Source organism: Magnolia sinica, chromosome 5 (genome assembly GCF_029962835.1).
Source record: "Magnolia sinica isolate HGM2019 chromosome 5, MsV1, whole genome shotgun sequence".
Classification (NCBI taxonomy): domain Eukaryota; kingdom Viridiplantae; phylum Streptophyta; class Magnoliopsida; order Magnoliales; family Magnoliaceae; genus Magnolia; species Magnolia sinica.
In genome coordinates, this window is record NC_080577.1 from 86,576,724 (window position 1) to 86,600,292 (window position 23,569).

At 39.6% G+C, this 23,569-nt stretch overlaps 1 protein-coding gene across 1 annotated transcript; it reads left to right on the plus strand.

Moving 5' to 3' along the window:
* The first annotated feature begins 13,731 nt into the window (after positions 1-13,731).
* Positions 13,732-18,895, plus strand: LOC131247090 ((13S,14R)-1,13-dihydroxy-N-methylcanadine 13-O-acetyltransferase AT1-like). Its single transcript, XM_058247530.1, has 4 exons — positions 13,732-14,026; positions 16,069-16,402; positions 16,644-17,320; positions 18,744-18,895. Exons 1-4 carry the CDS (start codon positions 13,732-13,734, stop codon positions 18,893-18,895), a joined length of 1,458 nt encoding a protein of 485 aa, XP_058103513.1.
* The last annotated feature ends 4,674 nt before the right edge of the window (positions 18,896-23,569 follow it).

Here is a 23,569-nt window from a genome sequence, read left to right on the forward strand (position 1 = left end):
ATGTCTGTGGAAAAATTGGGCACTATGCTCGAGTATATCGATATCGCAAATCTAAAAAAGAGGCAAGTGCAGTAGAAGGCGATATTGTAGCTATGATCACTGAGGTGAATACTATCCAAGGTAAAGTTCCAGGTTGGTGGTATGATACTGCCACTACAGTACATGTGTGCTACGATAAATCAACCTTCAAAACCTATGAGGACTTGACTGATGGTCAAGAAGTCCAAATGAGTAATGACGTCCGATCAAAGGTCGTCAGCAAAGGAATTGTTGAACTGATATTCACCTCTGGAAAGAAAGTGATTCTGACTAATGTACCGCACGTCCCAGACATGAGGCGAAACTTAGTTTATAGGGATCTTCTGGGTAAATCAGGCATAAGGGTGGTGTACGAGTTAGGAAAACTAATTCTATCCAAGAATGAGAATTTTGTTGGAAAGGGATATGCTTGTAACAGGATGGTTAAGTTTTCTCTAAATGAAAGTAGCACTTCTACGAATATGGTTGAATCCGCTGGATTGTGGCATGATAGACTAGCCCATATAGGGTATACTACCTTAAAATTCATGACTAAGAATGGTTTAATCTTATACACAGATAATGAAACAGATAAATATGAAGTGTGCATACGATCCAAAATGACAAAGAAACCTTTTCCAAGTGTTGAAAGATCGTCTCAAGTATTGGATCATGTGCACAGGGATATCTGTGAGTTAAATAGCATTCTTATTCGTGGAGGTAAACGATACTTCATAACCTTTATAGATGATTGCTCTAGATATGTGTATGTTTATCTATTAAAGAGTAAAACTGATTGAATATGTTTAAAATATATAAAACAAAAGTAGAGAATCAACTAAATAAGAAGATAAAAATTCTCCATAGCGATAGAGGAGGAGAATACTTCTCTAATGAATTCGATAACTTCCGTGAAGAACATGGACTAATACATCATTGTACTATGCCATACACACCTCAACAAAACAGAATAGTTGAAAGGAAGAATAGAACAATAGTAGAGATGGTCAACTCAATACTGATAAGAGCAAAGTTTCCACTAAGTCTATGGGGTGAGGCACTGCTTATAGCGTACCATATACTAAAATGAATTCCATCTAAAAAATATAATATCTCTATATGAAACATGGAGAGGTAGAAAACCTAATCTATGATATCTAAAAGTGTGGGGGTGTCTTGCATATTGCAGAACCCCTGATCCAAAAAGAACTAAGTTAGGACCAAGAGTTATTAAGTGCGCCTTCGTAGAGTATGCACAAAATAGTAAAGCTTATAGACTTCTAGATATAGAGTCTAATACAATAATAGAATCAATAGATGTTAAGTTCTTTGAGAACTCACTATCCTTGGAGTCAAAAGATAATGAAATCCAAACTCCTAATAGAGAACTAGATAGCATAGCTCCACAGATAGTGGAAACTCCTGTTGAACCTCGTAGGAGTCAAAGGATAAGAATAGAGAATAGTCTAGGAGATGACTACATAGACTCATAACGCATCATTTTCCATCTTATAAAAGGAAATAAAGAAAATGTTATAAGACAAATACCGATAGTAATGATTATAGAAGATGATCCTAAAACATATAAAGAGGCTATATCCTTTACAGAATCAGCTTTCTGGAAAAAAGCTATAAACGATGAAATGAAATTTATACTGTTAAATTAAACATGGGAACTAGTAACTTACCTCCAAGTTCTAAACCCATAGGTTGTAAGTGAGTATTTAGGAAGAAATATCACATTGATGGGACTATCCAAACCTTTAAAGCTCGATTAGTAGCTAAGAGTTTTAGACAAAAAGAATGGATAGATTACTTTAACACATACTCTCCTGTATCTAGAATAATATCCATTATAATATTATTTGCGCTAGCTTCCATACATCATCTTCACATCCATTAAATGGATGTAAAGATCGTATTCCTAAATGGTAACCTCAATGAGGAGGTATATATGGAATAACCTGAAGGTTTCGTTCTACCAGGAAATGAAAACAAAGTATATAGATTAGTCAAATATTTTTACGGATTAAAATAACACCAAAACAATGGCATGAGAAGTTTGATTCCAAAATACTATCTCATAGTTTCATGCATAATGTAGCTGGCAAATGCATATATTCTAAAGCAGATGGTAGTTGTATCGTTATTATTTATCTATATGTTGATGACATGTTAATAATAAGTAATAAAATAGAAGGTGTGATTGAAACAAAGAGGTTTCTATCTTCCGTATTCAAAATGAAGGATCTTGGACAAGTTGATACCATCCTAGATATCAAAGTTAAAAAACATTATGAGGGTTATGCTTTGTGTTAATTTCATTATATTGAGAAGATACTAAACAAATTTAACCATCTAAATATAAAAGATGCAAAAACCTCATTTAATCCAAGTATCAAGTTAAAAAAAAATACCGGAAGAACAATTGCACAATTAGAATATGCGAGTGCTATAGGGAGTCTTATGTATGTTATGCAATGCACTAGACCTGGTATATCATATGCCATGAATAAACTTAGTAGGTTTACTAGTAACCCCAGTACTGAACACTGGAATGCAATCAGTAAAGTCCTTGGTTACTTAAAAGTAACCAAAGATTTAAGATAATTATATTCAGAATTTCCTGCCGTATTTGAAGGATATACCGATGCGAGCTGGATATCGAGTGCAGGGGATAACAAGTCTACTACAAGGTGGGTATTCACCCTAGGAGGTACAGCATCTTGGGGATCCAAGAAACGAACTTGCATAACGCACTCGACTATGGAGTCTGAATTTATACCCCTAGCTGCAACAGACAAAGAGGCTGAGTGGCTAGGGATCTTCTATTAAAATTCTCTTTCTATGTAAAGCTTTTATCGGCTGTGTCACTACTTTGTGATATTGAAGCTACATTAGCTAGAGCCTATAGCGGCACATATAATGCTAAGTTTAAACACATCAGTCTTTGACATGATTATGTCAGACGATTGATTCGAGATAGAATCATTGCTCTTTCCTATGTGAAATCAAGCAATAACCTGACAGACCCTTTCACTAAACCTCTACCGAGAGAGGTAGTAAAGGCTACATCTAGAAGGATAAGGTTGAAACTCCTCAACCAAAGTTCCACCAGTGATGGTAACCCAACCTAAAGTCAGAAAATCTCTAATTTTGGGTTCAATGGGTAAGAACAAGTCACTGATATGTGGAAAGTTTTCAACACTAAGTTATAAAACTCCATTTATAATAGATAAGTGCTGAACATTACGAAAGAGGGTTGAGTCTTAGAACTCTTAATAAAATCCAATCTATTAGACAAGTGTCTTATAGTAACAGAGACATTGGAAGGATTTCACCTATATGAACATAGAGATAGTGTTGTCTCTCATGAGAGTTAGGAGTTTCTCTCGGGATCGTTCACGAATTAGGATAAGCATATGGCCATTAATTGTGCTGAACAAGATTGTAGGAACTCAAACAAACACATAATGAATATGTGTGTGGTTTCTCCGACTCTGTTATCTAAAAATAACTGGTTCAACATTATGACTACCAATTATTTCGATAGAGTTTTGAGATACTTACACTAAGGGAAGATTAAAATCGAAAGATATCTTTTTTTATGTATATAAGCTAATTATTCTAGCAGAAATGTTTTATCGAGAAAATATATTTTTATAAAATCAAGTGGGGGATTGTTACAAAAAATATTGATTTTATATAAATATATATTTTAAAATAACTATAATATAATATATAAAAGTGTTTGAAAAATAACTTTTTGTGGGTTTTGGGAATAGTCCCACATTGAAAACGAAGAGAAGAAAAAGTGGTTTAAATGAAAGTGTTGGAGTACTATAATATTTGCTTACCTAGTCCGGGGACCATGAGACTTGCGTGTTTTAGTGCGTAGCACTGGAACACCCGCGTGCACGCTCATGCTAGAACTCGGGCTCGGGCACGGGCACGGGCACGAGTATGAGCTCGGGCACGGTCACGGTCTCGGTTACGGGCTCAGTGTAAGGGCGTGGGCATGTGAGGCAGTGTGGCTGTAGAGGCGCTAGTGGTGTACTTTGCACTTTGCACATGCGCATCATATCGTAGAGGGTCGCTCCCTTCGTGAACCGGAGCGAGACGTGTGCGAGTCGCGGTATAACTAGTTGGCTAAGGTGAGTGGCTGGTTGGAAGGGAGACTAGAGGGCTGAGAGAGATGTCTCCCAGTATATATAGAGAGGTCGAAAAGTTCTATTGCAGTAAAAACTGTAATAGCTGTGCCATTAGTGAAAGGTCCAGCTGTAACTGTTACATGGCTAGCCCAACAGTTAGAAAACGGCTAACTGCTATCTCACAACAGTCAGCATGCAGCAGCTTAATGGCTCATTCACAACTGTCAGAAAACAGCCATAAAATGGCTAGTTTTCTCCAACAGCCAGAAAACGTCATGGGATTTATTTCCCTGGACTATAACCCCCAGCCACCAGCATATATAAATAAGGCCTGGATGGGTTTCCAAACCATCTCAACCCACTCTAGCAGTCCCATACGAACCAAAGCATCTCCTCTCCTACAGACCAAATTATCAGGAGTATAGCAAGGTTAATCAGATCCATTGCTTAAAGAACAGACCAACGATGTGATCTAGAACGGTTGAATTGAACCAGTGGCTGAAGAACTGACCAGTGCAGTGGTCTAAATCACAACTTCTCTTCTTTTTTTTCTTTTTCTTTTGAGATTTTTTATTTTATTTTATTTCTGCCAGACTGAGTGTAATAGAGTTCTATTTAGTGGGCCTTCGTATTTGCTAAACGCAGGCCCACATTAGGCTTGTCATATCCTAGAAGTGGTTTGCCTGTAACCTATCAGCATACTTAATTCACTTGAGAAGGGGCAAATAACACTTTAAGTACAGCGTCCCAAACATGCTTCAGCCTGTCCTTATTCAAGCTAATTTTTATTTTTGATTTCCATATTATACAGAAATAATATAAATCTGTATAATTTTCAATAGGTCATTCGTAATCATATCCTTAATCACCAGACGTGCGTGATTGACATTGAGTCTCTAATGACGTTACTTTCCCAATAATAAATCTGCTGATTGTGTGTTTCCTACTCCGTGTAGCTTTTATATTTTTCCCTCACCTCTCTCTCTCCCAAATCTTACACTAATGTCTTATTTCCTGCTGCTGAAAAAGGTGGGCCACATGATCTAAACTAACCTGGGACTAAAATGGGACCAGTCTAGTAATTAGATAGCCACACCCACATGTTGAATCAGACAAACAGCTGTCCATTGATTTCGAAAGCCGTGTCTTCTCTCTGTTCATCATGTAATAACCATTATATGGACCATAAATGCATAAAAGAAACTCGATTAGAATTTTATATAGCCCATACTGGTGGAAAAAATATAAATTGGCTGTAAAACTTATATGTTCACACAATGTGGCCCGCCGAGTATTTTATAAGACTGATTTTTTTATATTAACTTCATCCTAATGAGTTACACCTGATTAAAGGGCTTGATGAAATATACACATGATGGTGTCCCATACACAAACTTATGGTTGGCATCCTATCCCCATTATTCCATGTGGTGTGGCCCATCTAAGTTTTGGGTCTTTTTGTTTTTTGGCGTCAAGATCTAATATCTTATAACCTGATAGGCGGAGTGAATTTTACATATACAACATGGTGGGCCCTACAGACTTGGATGTTAGGCGTTGTATGGTATTCCAGTGCGTAAAACAGTGGCACATCGTGCCACTTTGTCCATCATGTGCATCCTTCTCATGCTCACCGCACATCCAAAATCCATCCTGATTCAAAAGTCAGGTGGGCCCCCTGATGGAATATGCAAAAGTAACAAACCAGGACCCACAAACAAACCTGTGGTTGGCATCCGCTTCCCGTTTGTTTCCTATGGTGTGGCCCACTTTATAGCTGTGGATCGAGTTGAGTTTTGGTGTCCACTCACCCTTGTACGCTGCTGAAACAGAATCAGAAGGCAATTTTTCTAAGATGCTAATCTTTTCCATGAACCTGAGGCCCACCTGATCAGAGACGGATTTTTTTATTTTTTTTATTTTTATTTTTTTTTTCTTTTTACCTTTTTACTCTGCTAACCTAGATAAAGGTGGGTCAACCTGGTGGGTTCTAAATTGAAACCCCACTTTGACGTGTGTATGACATATCCAATTTGTCCATCAGATGGCCAGCATCATGTTGGCCATGCTCCAAAAATTTGAGGCAGATCAAAAAATAAATAAATAAATAAATAACAGGTAGGCCACACCATTTAAAATAGTGGTAATTAAACACCCACAGTTGAAACTTTCATACAGTGAAAAACGGACAGCAAGTGAGGTCCACCCTGATATACGTGTTCTAAATCCACTCTGTCCACAAGATGGCCCACACCAATTTATGCTAGTGACCCAAAAATCAGGTAGGCCAAAACAGTGGTGATTATATACCGTCTAATCATTTTTATACATTTATTCTCATTTTTATCCATTATGCTAATGTTTTTATTCTCATTTTTATACATTATTCTAATGTTTTGTCCATAGATGAGGCAGGTCAAAATCTTAGGTGGATCACAAGAGCTAAATCATTCATATAGTGGTCCACTGTGAACATACTGCCTCAAAATATAGATATAACTCAGAAGAGGAACACAAACAAAATTCAACAGCTGAGCCTGACAGCTGATTTGATGCTGACTTCTCTATGTTCTCTCTGCTGTTCAAAGCTTCTCATATTCTTTATTGGGAAAGGAGAGTTGGAAGCATCTTTTTAACTTAAGGAGCAGGAGTAACGTCTACTCGAGTACAACGCAACGTGCGTCCCTTTTAAAGGGCGCACGGACCAGAAGATGCATGTTTTCTAGGAAAAACATTGGCAAGACGTTTGACTCTTGAAAACCTAAGTAGGGTCCACCGTGATGTTTGTGCAAAATCCATCCCGGCCACCAGTTTTGTGAGCTCATTTTAAGACATGAGACTAAAAATGAACTGGATCCAATACTCAAGTGGGCTAAAAATGTGAGGATTGAATCGTTCACAATTGAAATATTCGTGGGGCCACTTGAGTCTTAGATTATACCATTTTTGGTCTATATATTAAAATGAGCTCACAAAAAGGATGGACGGTGTGGATTTCACACAAACATTGCGTTGGCCCCACCTAGTCTCATGGGCAGCAACTTCCCCGCCAAAGGTTCAGCAGGGAATTCCGTCTAGATCAGCACCATCCCCCATTTTGAGGAAATGGCTTGGCAAATCACCCTGCCACTAGCCAATGGCTAGCAGTTGGTGCTCTGTGGGCCATCCATGATGTATGTGTCTCCTATTTTAAAAGATAAATCTTTTATTTGTGTTTTCCTTTTATTCATGTATGTGTGATCTTATGAACATGTTGGATGACAAATAAACTTTATTGTGGGGCCTACCAAGGTTTCAATGGTGGAAGTCATTATTCCCACGGTTTCATGTGGTGTGGTCCACTTGAGCTCTGGGAATGCTTCAATTTTCAGCTCAACCACTAAAATTAGCTGGAAAAACAGATGTACTGTGTGGATAACCCATATACATTCATGGTGGGTCCAGCTGAGTTTACTCCGTGTGATAAAAGTGTAGCAATCCGGTTTTAGAGCCATGAAGGACGCATTACATGTTGAGTAGCGAGTTGGCTACTGAATTGACGTCACCAAGTTCTGTGGGCCCACTATAATGTATGTGTTATATCCACACCGTCCATCCATTTGAGATATCATTTTAGGATATGAACCAAAGAATGAGGCAAATAAAAATCTGTAGTGGGCCCCACCAAAGAAAATAGTGGGGAGAGTGATTCCTACCGTTGAAACTACCTAAGGCCCATCATAATGTTTATTTGAAATCTAACCTATTCAAATGTTAAAAAAGACATGAAATAAGGGAAAACACAAATATCAGCTTGATCTAAAACTTTTGTGGCCTTTAGAAGTTTTTAGTGGTGGGCGTCACTGTCCCACTGTTTAATTTCTATGCCGGGGTCCACTTGAGCTTTGGATTTATTTGGATATTGCCCTAAAATGATCTCTCCAAATGGATGGAAGGTGTGGATACAAAACATACATCATGGTGGGGCCCACGGAACTACCTAATCCGCGCCCCAGCCGGAGCAAGACTCAGAAGGACGCGGATTTCCTGTGAAAGCCTCTCGTAGGAAGTTCATGCACTAAAATTAGGTGGGGCCCATTGTGATGTTTGTGAGAAATCCTCCCCGTCCAAAGCTCAAGTGAGCAAAAAATGTGATAATTAAATGTCGACGGTTGAAATATTTGTGGGGCCACAAAAATTTTGATTCATGCTTATATTTTTGTTTTCAGTTCATCCCAATAGGAATGGCGTTATTAACAGTATGGATGGCATCTAAACATCACTGTTGAACCCAGGAAGGTTTCAATGGTAAGAATTTCCCTAATCACATTTTCCTTTAGTATGGCTCACTCAAGCTTTGGATACGGTTCATTTTTTACAACATGTCCTAGAATCAACTCACAAAACGGATAGACAGGAAGGATTTCTCACAAACATCACAGTGGGCCCCATCTAAATCCCCAGCGCAAGAACTTCCTGCCTAAGGCTTTCGCAGGAAATCCGCCACCGACTCGAAAAGGGATTGGCTACTCCCCGCCACCAGCCCGATGGCTGGTGGTCGATGCTCTGTAGGCCCCACCATGATGTATGTATTTCATCCATTCCATTTATCCATTTCTACAAATCATTTTAGATCTTTACACCAAAAATGGATGGGATATAAATATAATCTGGACCACACCATAGGAAAACAATAGTGATTGGATATCCACCATTAAAATCCTCCTAAGGCACACTGTACTGTTTATTTGACATCCAATCTGTTGATTAGGTCATACAGACCCATATGAAGGGGGAAAAAAAAAAACAAAAATCAGCTTGATCCAAAACTTTTATGGCCCCTAAAAAATTTTTAATGGTCGACGTTCATTCAACATTGTTTCCTGTAATGTGGTCCACTTTAGATTGGGATATACCTCATTTTTTCGTCTCATTTCATAAAATGATATTGAAAAATATATGGACGACATGGATGAAATACATACATCATGGTGGGGCCCATAGAACACCAACCACTAGCCATTGGCCGGTGGTAAGGGGGAGTAGTCAATCTGTTTCCGCAAGACTCCTACTAAAGTGGAAACAAGACTCCTACTCAAGTGACGTCACTAGTTATATGGGTTCTACCATAATGCGTGTTTTGTATCCACACTGTCCATCAATTTGGAGAGATGTATGAATTGTATCCACACTGCCCATTCATTTTTTCATATCATTTTAGATTATAGTAGATTAAAAAAACGGCATATCTACGTATCAAGTGGACCACACCACAGGAAATGGTGCTAAGGATGGCCACCATTGAAACCTTTTTCGGGTCCACCGTATTGTTTATTTTCCATCAAACCTATTGATATGGTCATATACACCTACATGAAGTGAAAAGTAAATATCATCTTAATCAAAAACTTTTATGGCCCCTAAGAATTTTTCAATGGTAGGAATTTAATCCCCACTTCGTGGTCTATTTAAGCCTTGGATCTTTGTTATTTTTGGGGTCATACTCTAAAATGCTATGTATAAATGGATGGATAGTGTAGATAGAATTCATACATCTTGTTGGCCCTTTAGTGGCCTATCGGAGCTTCATTCATCTCATCCCCCATCCAACCATTGCATCCCCCATCCAACCATCCATTCATCTCATGCAATCATCTAAACATCCATCAATCCATTTATCTAACCATTCCATCCATCTATATATCTAGTCATCCCAACATCCATCCATGCATCCATCCATCCAACCATACTATCCATCCATCCAACATCCAGCCATCTTGTTTATACATCTGATCATCCCTCAATCATCAAAACATCCATCTAACCATACTATCCATCCATCCAACATCCAGCCATCTTGTTTATACATCTGATCATCCCATCAATCATCAAAACATCCATCCATCCATGCCATCTATCCAAACAACCACCCCATCCATCCATCCATCCATACATCCATCCAACCATCCCATCCATCCATTCATCCATCTATCCCAACAATCCATCTAACCATCCATTGAACCAGCCCATCCATCCATTCATTCTACCCAATCATTAAAACATCCATCGATCCAAACAACCACCCATCCATTCTCATCCCAACCATCCAACCATCTATCCATCCCATCTAAACATCCATCCATTCCATCCAACCATCCATCCCATCGATCAATTTATCATCCGCCCAACTAACCATCCAACTATCCCATTGATCATTTTATCCATCCGTCCATTCAATCATCAGATCCTTCCATCTAACCATCCAACCATCCCATCCACACATCCATTCATCCCATCAATCCATCCCAACTATCTCATTCATCGGTCCATCCATCCCATCTATTCACATATTGATCCATCCAACCATCCCATTCAACCATCCATCCAACCATCCCATCTATCCATCCATCTAACCATTCCATCCAACCGTCCAAACATCCATCCATCCATCCACCCATCCACCATTCAATTGATAATTAGAGGTTGATCTAATGGTCGAAAGCACTTTGTGTTACACAATAATGATTGGGAGGTTGATCTTGTGATTATCGGTGATGTGCAACATTCGATTGTTGATTGAAGACTTAATGAAGTGATGTACGAGGATTTCCACCATCCGATAAAGGATTGGAGGTTGATCGGATGGTCAACAACACTTTCTATCCATCGATTGTTGATTGGAGGTCGATCAAGCGATTGTTGATGTGCACCATTCCATTGTCAATAGGAGAATTGATAGCAAGATTTATGTTGGTTTGTACCGTTCAATCATTAATTGGAGGTTCATCAGATGTTCAACAACACTTCTTGTCATCTGATTGTTGATTAGGAAGTCGATCGAGCAATCATCAGTAATGCACATTGTTCGATCGTCGATCAAGAACTTGATAAGACAATATACGTTGGTTTCCATTGTTTAATTGATGAGCACACAGACAGATGAAGGAAAACTATTCATAAGAGTACACAGGCAGATAATTTATGATGCTATTGTAAATACTCTACCCTTTTATAATGAAGCTACATTCATCGCAAAAAGTTTCAGTTGGTATTTATTGCAAAGAGTTAATCTAGTCATCACTAAAATAAACTATTTGCATCGATTTTTGTGTCGTTACAAAAAATAATGTTTTGCGACAACACTCAATTTGTCGCATAAAGTAACATTAGTGATGACAATTGAAACGCGTGGCGAAACGTCTTTCCCACTGTTTAATTTTTTTGAAAAAAATTGGTGGAAAATTTTTTTGTGACAATAATTACAACTCGTTGCAAAAACGTTGACTATTTGCGATGATTTACAATGTTGTTATAAATACTCTAATATTTCGTAATGAAACTATATTCGTTGCAAAAAGTTTCAGTTGGTATTTGTCACAATGAGTTAACCTAATTGTTACTAAAATACACTATTTGCAGCGACTTTTGTTTTGTTGTAAAAAATAATGTTTTGAGATGACACTCAATTCGTCTCATAAAGTGGACATTAGCGATGATAATTGAAATGCGTGGCAAAATGTCTTTCCCACCATTTAATTTTTTCAGAAAAAATTTATGGGAAACGTTTTAGCGACGGTAATTATATTTCGTTGCAAAAACGTTAATTATTTGCGATGATTTATAATGTTATTGCAAATATTCTAATCTTTCGCAATGAAACTACATTTGTCACAAAAAGTTTCAGTTGGTATTTGTCACAATGAGTTAACTTAGTCGTTGCTAAAATAAAGTATTTGTAACGACTTTTGTGTTATTGCAAAAAATAATATTTTGCGATGACGCTCGATTCGTTGCATAAACTGGACATTAGCGATGATAATTGAAATGCATCTCGAAACGTCTTTCCAACCATGTAAATTGCCTGAAAAACTTGGTGGGAAAGGATTTTGTGATGATAATTGTAGCTCGTCGTACAAACGTTAACTATTTGTGATGATTTACAATGTTGTTGCAAATACTCTACCATTTGGTAATGAAACTACATTCATCGTAAAAAATATAATTGAGTATTTTTTGTAATGAGTTTAACTAGTCATTGTAAAAAGAACTGTGGAAAAAAGTCTAATATTGTATTTTCGCAATGAGCTTAACTAGTCGTTGCAAAAGCTACTGTTTGCGACAACTTTTGTGTCATTGTAAAAAATTTTTTTACGACACCTAATTTGTCACAAAAAGTGGCTATTAGCGACAACTAGTTAAGCTCATTGTGAAAATTTATGTGACAAGTTTTCGCGACGAGTTTTACGATGACAATTGAAGCTCGTCGCAAAAAAGTTAACTATTAGCGACGATTTTAACTGTCATCGTAAATATTCTATTTTTCGCGACGACTTGAAATGTTATTGTAGAAAATTGACTTTTTGCGATGAAATTAGACTCGTCATTAAAAAAATTGTTGCAAAAAGTCTAATTTGTTGTAGTGATATACTCCTCTTTAAAATCTAAGAGAATTGAATTAAGTAGCATTTGAGTTTCTTATAATTAAAATCTATAAAACCATAGACTCTTTCTCTCTAATTAAACATTGCGCCATCTGCATTCAAGAAAGAGGTCATTCTGCTATAAACTTTTGCTACATCTTCTACATTTGAAGATAAGTATATATTTTAAAACTCTGTTTAAGTTTTTCTAAGATATCCTGTGAAAATCTCAATTGATGTTTTGTCTGAAATAACCTGTGAAAATCTCAGTTAGATTTTTATTGTGATAGCCCGTGAAAATTATAAAGAACTGTATTAGGTTATTAAGATGAGCCTGTGAAAACCTTTTATGGTGAAAGTTAAAATTACGAGGGTAGTAATTTTGGGAGTGGAGTATGTGTGGTTATTTTTAAGCACCAAACCACTATAACTCTTTGTGATATTTGGTGAATGCTTTATTATTATTTTTGGTGATTAGATGTAATTTATTATTTTAGTTCAACGGTGAATGTTGTATTTTTTTTTTAAATATACTCTTGCTAGTTTGAAAGTTTGATTTTAAAGACATTCGTGAAATAAAGTTGTCCTGCCTAATATTTTAGGTGAAGGTTGTCCAACAAATTATTTGAAATTAAGGTTCCAATATTTAAGCAATTGAGATTTTTGTAATCTTTACATATTTTGCATTTTATTGACCCCGATCAGGGGAAAGGTCCTGTAGATAAGGTGGGTTCGGGTGCAATTAGAGAATTGATCTTTATATAGGATTTACAGTAGGTGACCCCGTAGACCTTTTTTCACTCTGCGGGAAACCGAATGTCCAGATCTTATATTTCTTTTCCCATAAATGAATACAATTCCCCCCCGGAAAAAAAAAAAAAAAACTCTACCTGCAAAATGCCTTTGCAAGCAATTATCCTTCAGAGGGTGGAGGTGAGTCAGAGGGGCCCGAATTAGGTATTACCTGGGTAACAAGCTAGTGGGTGTTACCCTTACCATAGGGCCCACCCTCATCATATGTTGTATATTCATTTCGTCCATCCACTTTTACAACTTCTTTTAGGATAGGGTTCCAAAAATTAAGCATATCCAAATCTCGTGGGGGTTCCCCTTGCTCCCGAATTGATTCGGTTAGCGCTACCTTTGAAGCTCTGGGGATTGCGATGGAGCCTAGGCCGAGAAGCCCATCCCAAGTGGTTTGTTGGAGAAGGCCTCTTGAGGGCTGGTTCAAATTGAACATTGATGGATCTTCTAGGGGTAACCCGGGTGAAGCGTGGGGCAATGGAGTATGTAGAGGGGAGAAGAGAGATTTCTGCTTTGGGTTCCATGAAGGCTATGGCGTCGCCTCAAACACTCGAGCGGAACTCCAGGTTATCCATGACGGGATGATGCATTGCCTGCGCTTGGGGTACTCTAATATCATTGTTGAATCAGATTCCCTGCTCTTCCCTGCTCGTGGTGAACTTCCTTTTGGGTCGGTCCAACCGGGGTTGGAAGTAGAAGTGTTCGATTGCCAGGATCCACACCCTATGTGGAGGATGAAATATAAAGTTTGTGCATATCCCTAGAGAAGGGAATGGACCGGCAGATGCTTTAGCCAGGATGGGGAGCTTATCCCAGAGATCGACTTTATTTCTTAGCTACACCGATCTCCCGCGCACCCCCAGGGGCCTCCTCTTTCTTGATAGGATGGGCCTTGGCACTATTAGGAGAGGGTCCTACGTCCTGGCTTTTCTTTTTGGCTTGCGCTCCGGTCGGCCCTGGGGTTTAGTTTTTCTTTGTTTTGTTTTTTGTCGTCTAGCCCCTTACGATAGGCTCTCCCTCATTTTCTTAGGGAGGGCCCGAATCTTGGGTGCTTCTTTTCATCCTCTATACATTTTGATATATGAATGAAAGCACCCCCCTTAAAAAAAACTAAAAAACATATCCAAATCTCATGGGACCACACCACAAGAAACTGTAAAACCTCCCAAGGCCCACGGTAAGAAGATTCATAATGTTTATTTGTCATCTAACTTGTTAATAAGGTCAACTAAAACTAAGTAGGGGGAAATTACAAAAATTAGCTTGATCCAAAACTTTTGTGGCCTAAAAAAGCTTTTAATGGTCATTCACGGCCTCTTCCAGCCGTGTGGTCCACTAGAGATTTGAATCTGTTTAAGTTTTAAGATAACGTCCTTAAATAAGCTGAAAAAATGGATGGACCGTGTGAATATGAAACACATTCCATGAAGGTGGTCCTCACACGGTAATGGTAACAACGAATATGATGTTCAACTAATCCACTCCGGAGAGAGAGGAGGAGCAGACTAGGTGCGGCCCCGGACTCACCCATGCCAGTCCTTGCCATGTGGCCCACCTTGATGTATTTATTCTATATTCAGTTCATTAGCTAATTTTGGTATATTATTTTAAGTTGCAAGCTCAAAACTGAACCATATCCAAATCTCAGGTGGAATATGTTATAGGAAACAGTGGTCACTGGACGCCCCACCATTAAAAGCTTCTTAGGGCTTGTCATAATGTCTTTAAATGTTTATTTTCCATACAAGATATTGGTAAGCCCAGAAAACCCCAAAGACAACATATTGGTAATGCCAAGAAAGCATCATAAGAACGAAAAATAAATAAATAAATAAATATCAGCTTGTTCTACAACTTTTGTGTTGCGTAGAATGTTTTTAATGGCCAGTCATCACTGTTTCCGATGCTATGTCGATATGAGATAGGTGGGCCTAACGGGAAGGTCACATGGTCTTGGATGACGCCAAAGCCGCACCTAATAGGCAGATTGCTAATGAAATACGAGAGCACGGACATGTTTTGACATTGCGAAACTTCTGTGAGCCCTATCATAATATATTTGTTAAATATATATAATTCATGCTTAAATCATGTCCGGGCACAGTCCAAAACTCAAGTGAGCCGCACCGTAGGAAACAGTGGGAATTCAACGCCTACTATTGAAAACTTAGGACACATAAGGCTCATATATTAAGGTGATTTTTATGCTTTCCCTTCATCGAGGTCTACGTCATCTGATGGATATATACGTCGGATGGAAAATAAACATCGTGATAGCCCAAGGAAGTTTTAAACGGTAGTCCTTCAATCCCCGCTACTTCCTGGGATGTGGTACGCTTGAGCTTTATATTTGCCTTGTTTTTGGTTAATGCCCAAAATGGATCTGGAAAAAGGGATGGACGGTGTGGATCTAACGCATTCACCACGGTGAGGTCCAAATCGAAACCTTATATTTTCTTACCGTGTATTTTTTTTTTAATAGGCGTCAGCTGATGTCATTTGCGCTTTCCTGGACCAACGATAGGCGACGGCACAGGAATCATCGTACAGTTCATCACTGCGGCGAATGCAAGTCCAATCTAATCACGTAATAAAGAGGGAGCGTGTCAAAGCTCACTGATCTCATCACGTTACAAAAGGCATCCATATTGCATGCAGAACACAAACTATAACGTTTCTCCTTGCTTTTTACGTAGATTGGCATAAGCCGGTGTTCAAGGTTCACGTCGTCTCTATAGAGACCATCACGCCATCCTCTCCAACTCCCCATCCTAACCGTACATTCCATCTCTCGTTGCTAGATCAGATCGCTCCTTCGCTATACGTCCCTTTCATTCTCTTCTACTCTGGAAACGGTCATTGCAATACCGAACACTCCGACGTCTTTCGCCGGCAGAAGAAATCTCTTTCGGAGACCTTGACTCTCTTCTACCCGTTCGCCGGGAGGATCAGGGAAGAAGATCAGGCGGTTGATTGTAATGATGAGGGCATCGAATTTTTCGAAGCCCAAATCAACGGTCGGCTCTTTGAGTTTCTCTAGCAACCAGACGTGGATGCCCTGAACCAGTTCCTCCCTTGTGGCTACGATTTTGATAGACCCACCAAGGAGATCCTCTTAGTAATCCAAGTCACTATTTTCGAATGAGGAGGAATAGTGATGGGTGTGTGGTATTCACACAGGATAGCTGATGGAACCACGCTGGCCACATTTATAGACAGATGCTGCTCGATAACACGTGGAGCTAATGAAATTGTAGCCCCCACTTTTGAGGAACACACTCTTCCCACAGAGAGAAGCGGCAGATTTTACTTTGAGCTCCATGTTTCCCAGAGAAAAAACGAATGTTCTGACCAAGATGTTTCTATTCAATCGGCAGAACATAGCCAAACTTAGAGCTAGAGCCCCGGAGGACTTGCGGCCCACTCGAGTTGAGGCAGTGACTGCTCTCATCTGGCGGAGTATCATGTGGGCTCAAGGTAAGCCCGGGATGGTAAGGGTGTCCGTAGCAATGCTTCCTGTCAGTTTGCGAAGCAGGATGGTCCCTCCCTTGCCAGACCATTCATTCGGAAATCTTTGCGTCGATGCAGTTTCGTCATGGGTGTCAGATGGAGAATGCAATGAGGACTTGCAGCTTTGCTTAGAGAGGCTGCTGAGGTATTCGATAAGAAAAATCGATAGTGAGTACGTAGCTGAATTGCGAGGACGGGACGGGCTCATAAAGGCGTTTGAATTGCTGACAGAGGTATTTGAGAAATACTCGGAATATAGCATCGACATTTGCTTGTTTAGCAGTCACTGTAGGTTCCCGTACTATGAAGCGGATTTTGGTTGGGGAAGGCCGATATATAAGTTTCCAATCGAGTTTCTTTTATGCATTTATGGTCCATATAATGGTTATTACATGATGAACAGAGAGAAGACACGGCTTTCGAAATCAATGGACAGCTGTTTGTCTGATTCAACATGTGGGTGTGGCTATCTAGATCTAATTACTAGACTGGTCCCATTTTAGTCCCAGGTTAGTTTAGATCATGTGGCCCACCTTTTTCAGCGGCAGGAAAGAAGACATTCGTGTAAGATTTGGGGGAGAGAGAGGAGAGGGAAAAATAAAAAAGCTACACAGAGTAAGAAACACACAATCAGCAGTTTTATTATTGGGAAAGTAACGTGATTAGAGACTCAATGTCAATCACGCACGTCTGGTGATTAAGGATTCGATTACGAATGACCACCTGGTGGGCCCCTCTGTAGAACAGTCCCGCTGCAAATCTCACAGATGAGACGGTCATAACCGGTGGGCCGGTGGTATGAAAATGGTGGACGGGGCATCGGTGGGCTCTTAATGTGGGGCTCACGGTGATGTATGTGTCTTATATCCACTCCGTCCATCCGTTTTGCTAGTTCATTTCAAGCATGAGCCCAAAATTCAGCAGATCTAAATCTCAGGTGAACCATACCACGGGAAAAGTGGTGATTGAATACTCACCGTTAAAAACATTCTTGGGGGAAAACTGGAATGTTTATTTGGCATCAAACCTATTGATAAGGTCCAACAGACTTAGATGAAGGGACCACACAAATATCAGCTTGATCCAAAACTTTTGTGGAACTCAAGAAGTTTTTAATGATCAATCACCACGGTTTCCTGTGGTGTGGTCCACTTGAAATTTGGATGTACTGAATTTTTGGAATCATGCCATAAATGACCCGTAAAAACAGATGGACAGATTGGATATAATACATATACATCAAGGTGGGCCCCACAGTAAGAGATCCACCTAAGCAAATCCAAAAATGGTGGTGAAAACAAACAAGAAAATAAAAGAAAATAATAGTCATACACCTACATTTGTATTATAATTACACTTATACAACTATTAAGTTGTGAGAGCGGTGGGGCCCACCTGTATTTAATTGTATCCATTCAATACATAGATGGGTCTCACCATTTTGACTAATGAGAATCCCGTATTAACTAATTTTAGTAAGAACCCCATATTAACTAATTAACTAATTTTATTGCTTGGGTCCTTACTCTTACTCGGGTGGTAGACTCTCCGGAGTTCCAACATGTAGAAAAAAATAAAAAAATAAAAAAATAAAAACAATAAATTGTAGTGCTCTCTAGAAGCACTGGACTGAATCTCTAGCTTTTTATTTTTTTAAATTTTTTTTTAATTCTAACTTGTACAATTGAAGGAACTGCGGGATCAAATAGAGGATAAGTACAGTACCCTCAGTCCCTCGTCCTGTACTAGTGGAGACCATGCTTCTCTCATCAAGACCGTTGGTCTGGTAGGCCAATACTATGGCGATGCGCCAAAATATCTCATAATGGCATTCTCATAATGTCATTTCTGTGTGTTGCAGACTGCCTGTCGAAAGCCACATTAGACGGACGGAAGCGGATTGGCTGGTGTACCTCAAACCAGCTGTATAACTGCTGTATTGATGTTAGCAAGTTCCGTGGGTTTGATCAAGAGGCATATGTTATAGTCTTTCTTGATAAATTGCAAGTTTAATAGGCTGCTCACGTGACATCTTCTCATAAAACCAGTTGTAAAAAATCATTTACTCTTCTCACGCGTGTTTTATCTTTAGGCTTGTTTGGCCAGGCAAATCCCTTGGGATTAGGAGGGATGGGATGAATTTTAAGGTAATGATGGAGGTGTCAGTGGATTGGTTTAAGATCCATGAGATTGCTATATCCCGGGACAAGTTCACTGGGTCTGTTTGGCAAGCCCGGCATATCCCAGGATTTTACCATCCAATCCGTCCAACCAAGGGATGGGATCAATTTTAAGGTAATAATGGTGATGTCAGTGGATTGTTTTAAGATCCATGGGATTGCTTATATCCTGGGACAAGTTCACCGGGTCTGTTTGGCTCGTCATGCATATCCTGGGATATGCAATCCCATCCCTCCTAATACCGTGGGATCAGTCCAGCCAAATAGGCCCTTATTGAATGCTTCAAATATACTTTAATGGTGACATAGCTTTAATGGTTTCTTATATACTCATCTAAAAATTGTGTAAATGCCAAAGCTCTTCCAAGATAGGACCGATTTCTTATATCCCCAACGCAGGCCCACAAAGATATATGTATAGCATGTGGCTCATGCAAATGTAGATTGAAAATGGAAAATTGACTGTACTCACCTCCAACTTTGGGTCAATTTCTTAAAAAGCTAGGTCATTCCATATCCCCTAAGAGTGGCCTTTTGATAAGCTTCCGAAAATTATTTGGACCAAAATGCCCTTTCCTTGTTTCAGTAGTTGTACGGTTTTATAAGGAACAAGAAGTTACGTCATATGTAATGCCAAGAAAGTGATGTTTATGGAACCCTATTTTACACGGGGGCAAGGACCAAACTCGTGGGACCCACATTGATGTTTGTGTATAATCCATGCTGCCCATCTTTTTTGTCATGTCATTTTAGGGCTAAGGCCCAAATATCATCTTGATCTAGATCTCGTGTGGGTCACATAATAGAAAATAATGGTGATAATGGAACTTACTGTTAAAACTTTCCAGGCTCACTGTGATGTATGTTAGAAGTGGACACTACTCAAATCAGGACTTTTGGGGCCCACGGCGAGCAGGCCGACAAGGTGGATGGAACGGATCACCCCATTGTGGGCCTTAGGCTTTTGTACCAATGACTATCCTTTCATTTAGTAGAAAAGGAAGTGAACATATAACAACCATGACCCATATTGCATGAGAACCACAACTCATATAACATGATAATTACGACCCATGACAATCACGACCCATGATAACCACGACACATATAACATGACAACCACGACCCATATAACATGAGAACTATGACCTATGACAACTACGACCCCCTACCACATTACAACCACGACCCTTACTGCATTACAACCACGACCCAGGTATGGGTCGTGGTTGCCATGTTATATGGGTCATTGTTTTCATGAGGAAAGGGTCGTGGTTGTCATGATGTAAGGGTCGTCATTGTCATGTTATATAGGTTGTAGTCTTCATTTTATAAGCCCTGGCAATGACCAACTAGTGGGGCCTACATTGATGTATGTGAATAATCTATGCCGCCCAACCTTTTTTGTCTTATCATTTTAGGGCTAGGTTCCAAATATCAGCCTGATTCGAAGCTCGTGTGGGCCACATAATAGAAAATAATGGTGACAATGACACGCACTATTGATATTTAAGCCCTTATGAGCTCTAATATATGGCCAATATTTGGGTACTAGCCCTAAAATGACACGACAAAAAGGATGGGCAGCATGAATTATTCATATATATCAGTGTAGGCCCCACTAGATGGTCCTTGCCAATGCCTATCAAAATGAAGACTTCGACCTGTATAGCATGATGACCACAACCCTTTCCTCGTAAAAACCACGACCCATACTCGGGTCGTGGTTGTAATGTGGTAAGGGTCATGGTTGTAATGTGGTAAGGGTCGTACTTGCCATGGGCCGTGGTTCTCATGTTATATGGATCGTGGTTCTCATATAACATGGGTTGTAGTTATCATGGGTCGTAACTATCATGTTATATGGGTCGTGGTTGTCAAGGGTCGTAGTTATTATGTTATATGGGTTGTGGTTGTCATGTTATATAGGTCATGGTTGTCATGTTATATGGGATCGTAGTTGTAATATTATAGGGGTCATGGTTGTCACGGGTCGTAGTTACCATGTTATATGGGTCGTGGTTGTAATACGGTAAGAGTCATGGTTGTAATGTGGTAAGGGTCGTAGTTGTCATGGATTGTGGTTGTCATGGGTCCTAGTTGTCATGGATCGCATTTATCATGTTATATGGGTCGTGGTTCTCATGTTATATGGGTCGTGATTGTCATATTATATGGATCATGGTTGTCATGTTATATGAGTCATGGTTGTAGTGTGGTCATAGTTGTTATGGGTTGTGGTTGTCGTGGGTCGTAGTTATCATGTTATATGGGTTATGGTTCTCATGTGATGCTTGTTAAAAGCGGATAATGCCTAAGTCAGGACTTTTTGGGCCCACAGCGAGCTAGCCGACAAGGTGGATGGATTAGATCACCCCATTGTGGGCCTTAAGCTATGGTACCAATGGTTTGATAGAAAAGGAAGTGAACACGTTGCAAACCATGGACCATGCAACATGACAATAAGACCCATATAACATGGCAACTATGACCCATGCAAACCACGACCCAAATGGGCCCACATTAATGTATGTGAATAATCCATGCCGCCCATCCTTTTTGTTGTGTAATTTTAGGAGTATGATCAAATATCAACCATGACCCTTTGTGGATGAAAACCATGATCCATCGTGTATGTGAACCACGACCCTTCGAATGGATCGTGGTTGTCATGTAGCAAGGGTCATGGTTGTGAAGTTATATGGTCGTGGTTATGAAGTTATATGAGTCGTGGTTGTCATGGGTCATAGTTGCCAAGTTATATGGGTCGTGGTTGTCATATTATATGGGTCGTGATTATCATGGGTCGTAGTTGTCATGTTATATGGGTCGTGGTTGTCATCCGAGTCGTGGTTGTCATCAGAGTCGTGGTTGTCACAGGTCATAGTTATCATGTTATATGGGTCGTGGTTATCATGTTATGTGGGTCGTGGTTGATATAGTTCGTGGTTGTCATGCCCCAAAAGGTTTTCAATAGTAAGTTTTCAATTTCACTGCTTTATATGGTGTGGTCCACATGAGCCTTTGATATGCCTCATTTTTTATCTTATTCCTTAAAATGATCTTTCAAAATGAATGGACGGCATGGATAAAATATATACATCACAATGGGCCCAATAAGACAATTCATCTTGTTCACACCCCAAGTATAGGGTTGTGATGTAGTAATAAACTCGGTGAGACCGAGGTCGAATCCCAAGGGACTGATATCTGTACGTTGTCTGAAAATAACTAAAACTATAACTAGAATGAGATGAAATCTAATTTGAGTTGTAATTTGAGGAATAATAGTGAAATACTAATCTAACACTTAAGGAATTCAGAGGAAGGAAACTAGGGATTCAGAGGATCCACTTGTAGAGATCAGGGAAATCTTATGCCTGCATCAAGAATCATGGAAATTAAACTGAACTTACTTGTATTAGTTTTCATGAGATGAAAGGTATATGAATTAGAATGGATTCCATCACCAAACCATGCCCAAGAGATGAAGCAATCAACAGAATTAAACTAATTACCAACTAATCAATCGATGTATGAAGATTAGGAAGGGTACCGTCATCCAACCATGCCCATGAGATGATGGTGAACAACAGGGCTTCCTAACGTCATAAATATCAAAAGGGAGGAAGAAATACTCCAAGCCATCGCAGATCTATTGTAATTTCAGTCACAATAAACCATTAAAAAAACTGAAAGTATTCCTTTTAATCGAACTAAAATCAACATTAGTCAGTCTAAACAAGAGGCATAAGCAAAGTCTTTCCCATCAGACTACAAGCTTCACCTCTTAGCCCTAGCTAAGAGGTTCAGCCAGACATGGATGGCTAGATCTCTTAAAAATAAAATAAATAAAGTAAAATAATAAAAGAAAGAAGAAACGAACTCTCAATCTCCTCTCTCTCTCTCTCCCTTGCAATCGTCCAAGCCAAAACCGATCCCCCCGGCTCTTTTTTCTCTTTCTTTTATAACAAGGATCCTCTTGGAGTCGACCGATTTCCCCCACAAAGAAGGATCGGGAACTCCTTACGTAGGTCCCTGTTTACGCAGTTCAGTTTGCAGCGGAACCGAACCCAAGAGTCTGTCGCACGTTGATGGTGGGCCCTGTATTGTCTGGAGTTGGATGAATCCATTCCTTCCACCGGATTTGTTGTGAAATTTCGGTGAAATGGACAGATTTCAGATCGAAATCGTGACCCACAGAGTTGAACTGCAGCTCTCTTGTTCGTACCGTCCATCTTGCGTTTTAAATACATGGACATCGTTCTTGCTGTGTAGGTCTGATTTCCTCATCTAGGTCTAGATAAGAACCTCCATTGGAGTCTGATGGACGGTCCGGATTGGGCTGATGATGCAAAATGGTGGCCCACAAGGATCGTCTGCAAGTCAAAATCGCAAAACAGAGCATGTACGTCCTGCGCTGTGAAAGTCGGTGGGCCCATTGTCGATTCTTCATGGAAATCCACTCGGACCATTCGATTCACGTCGAAAAACCAGTCGGACTTGG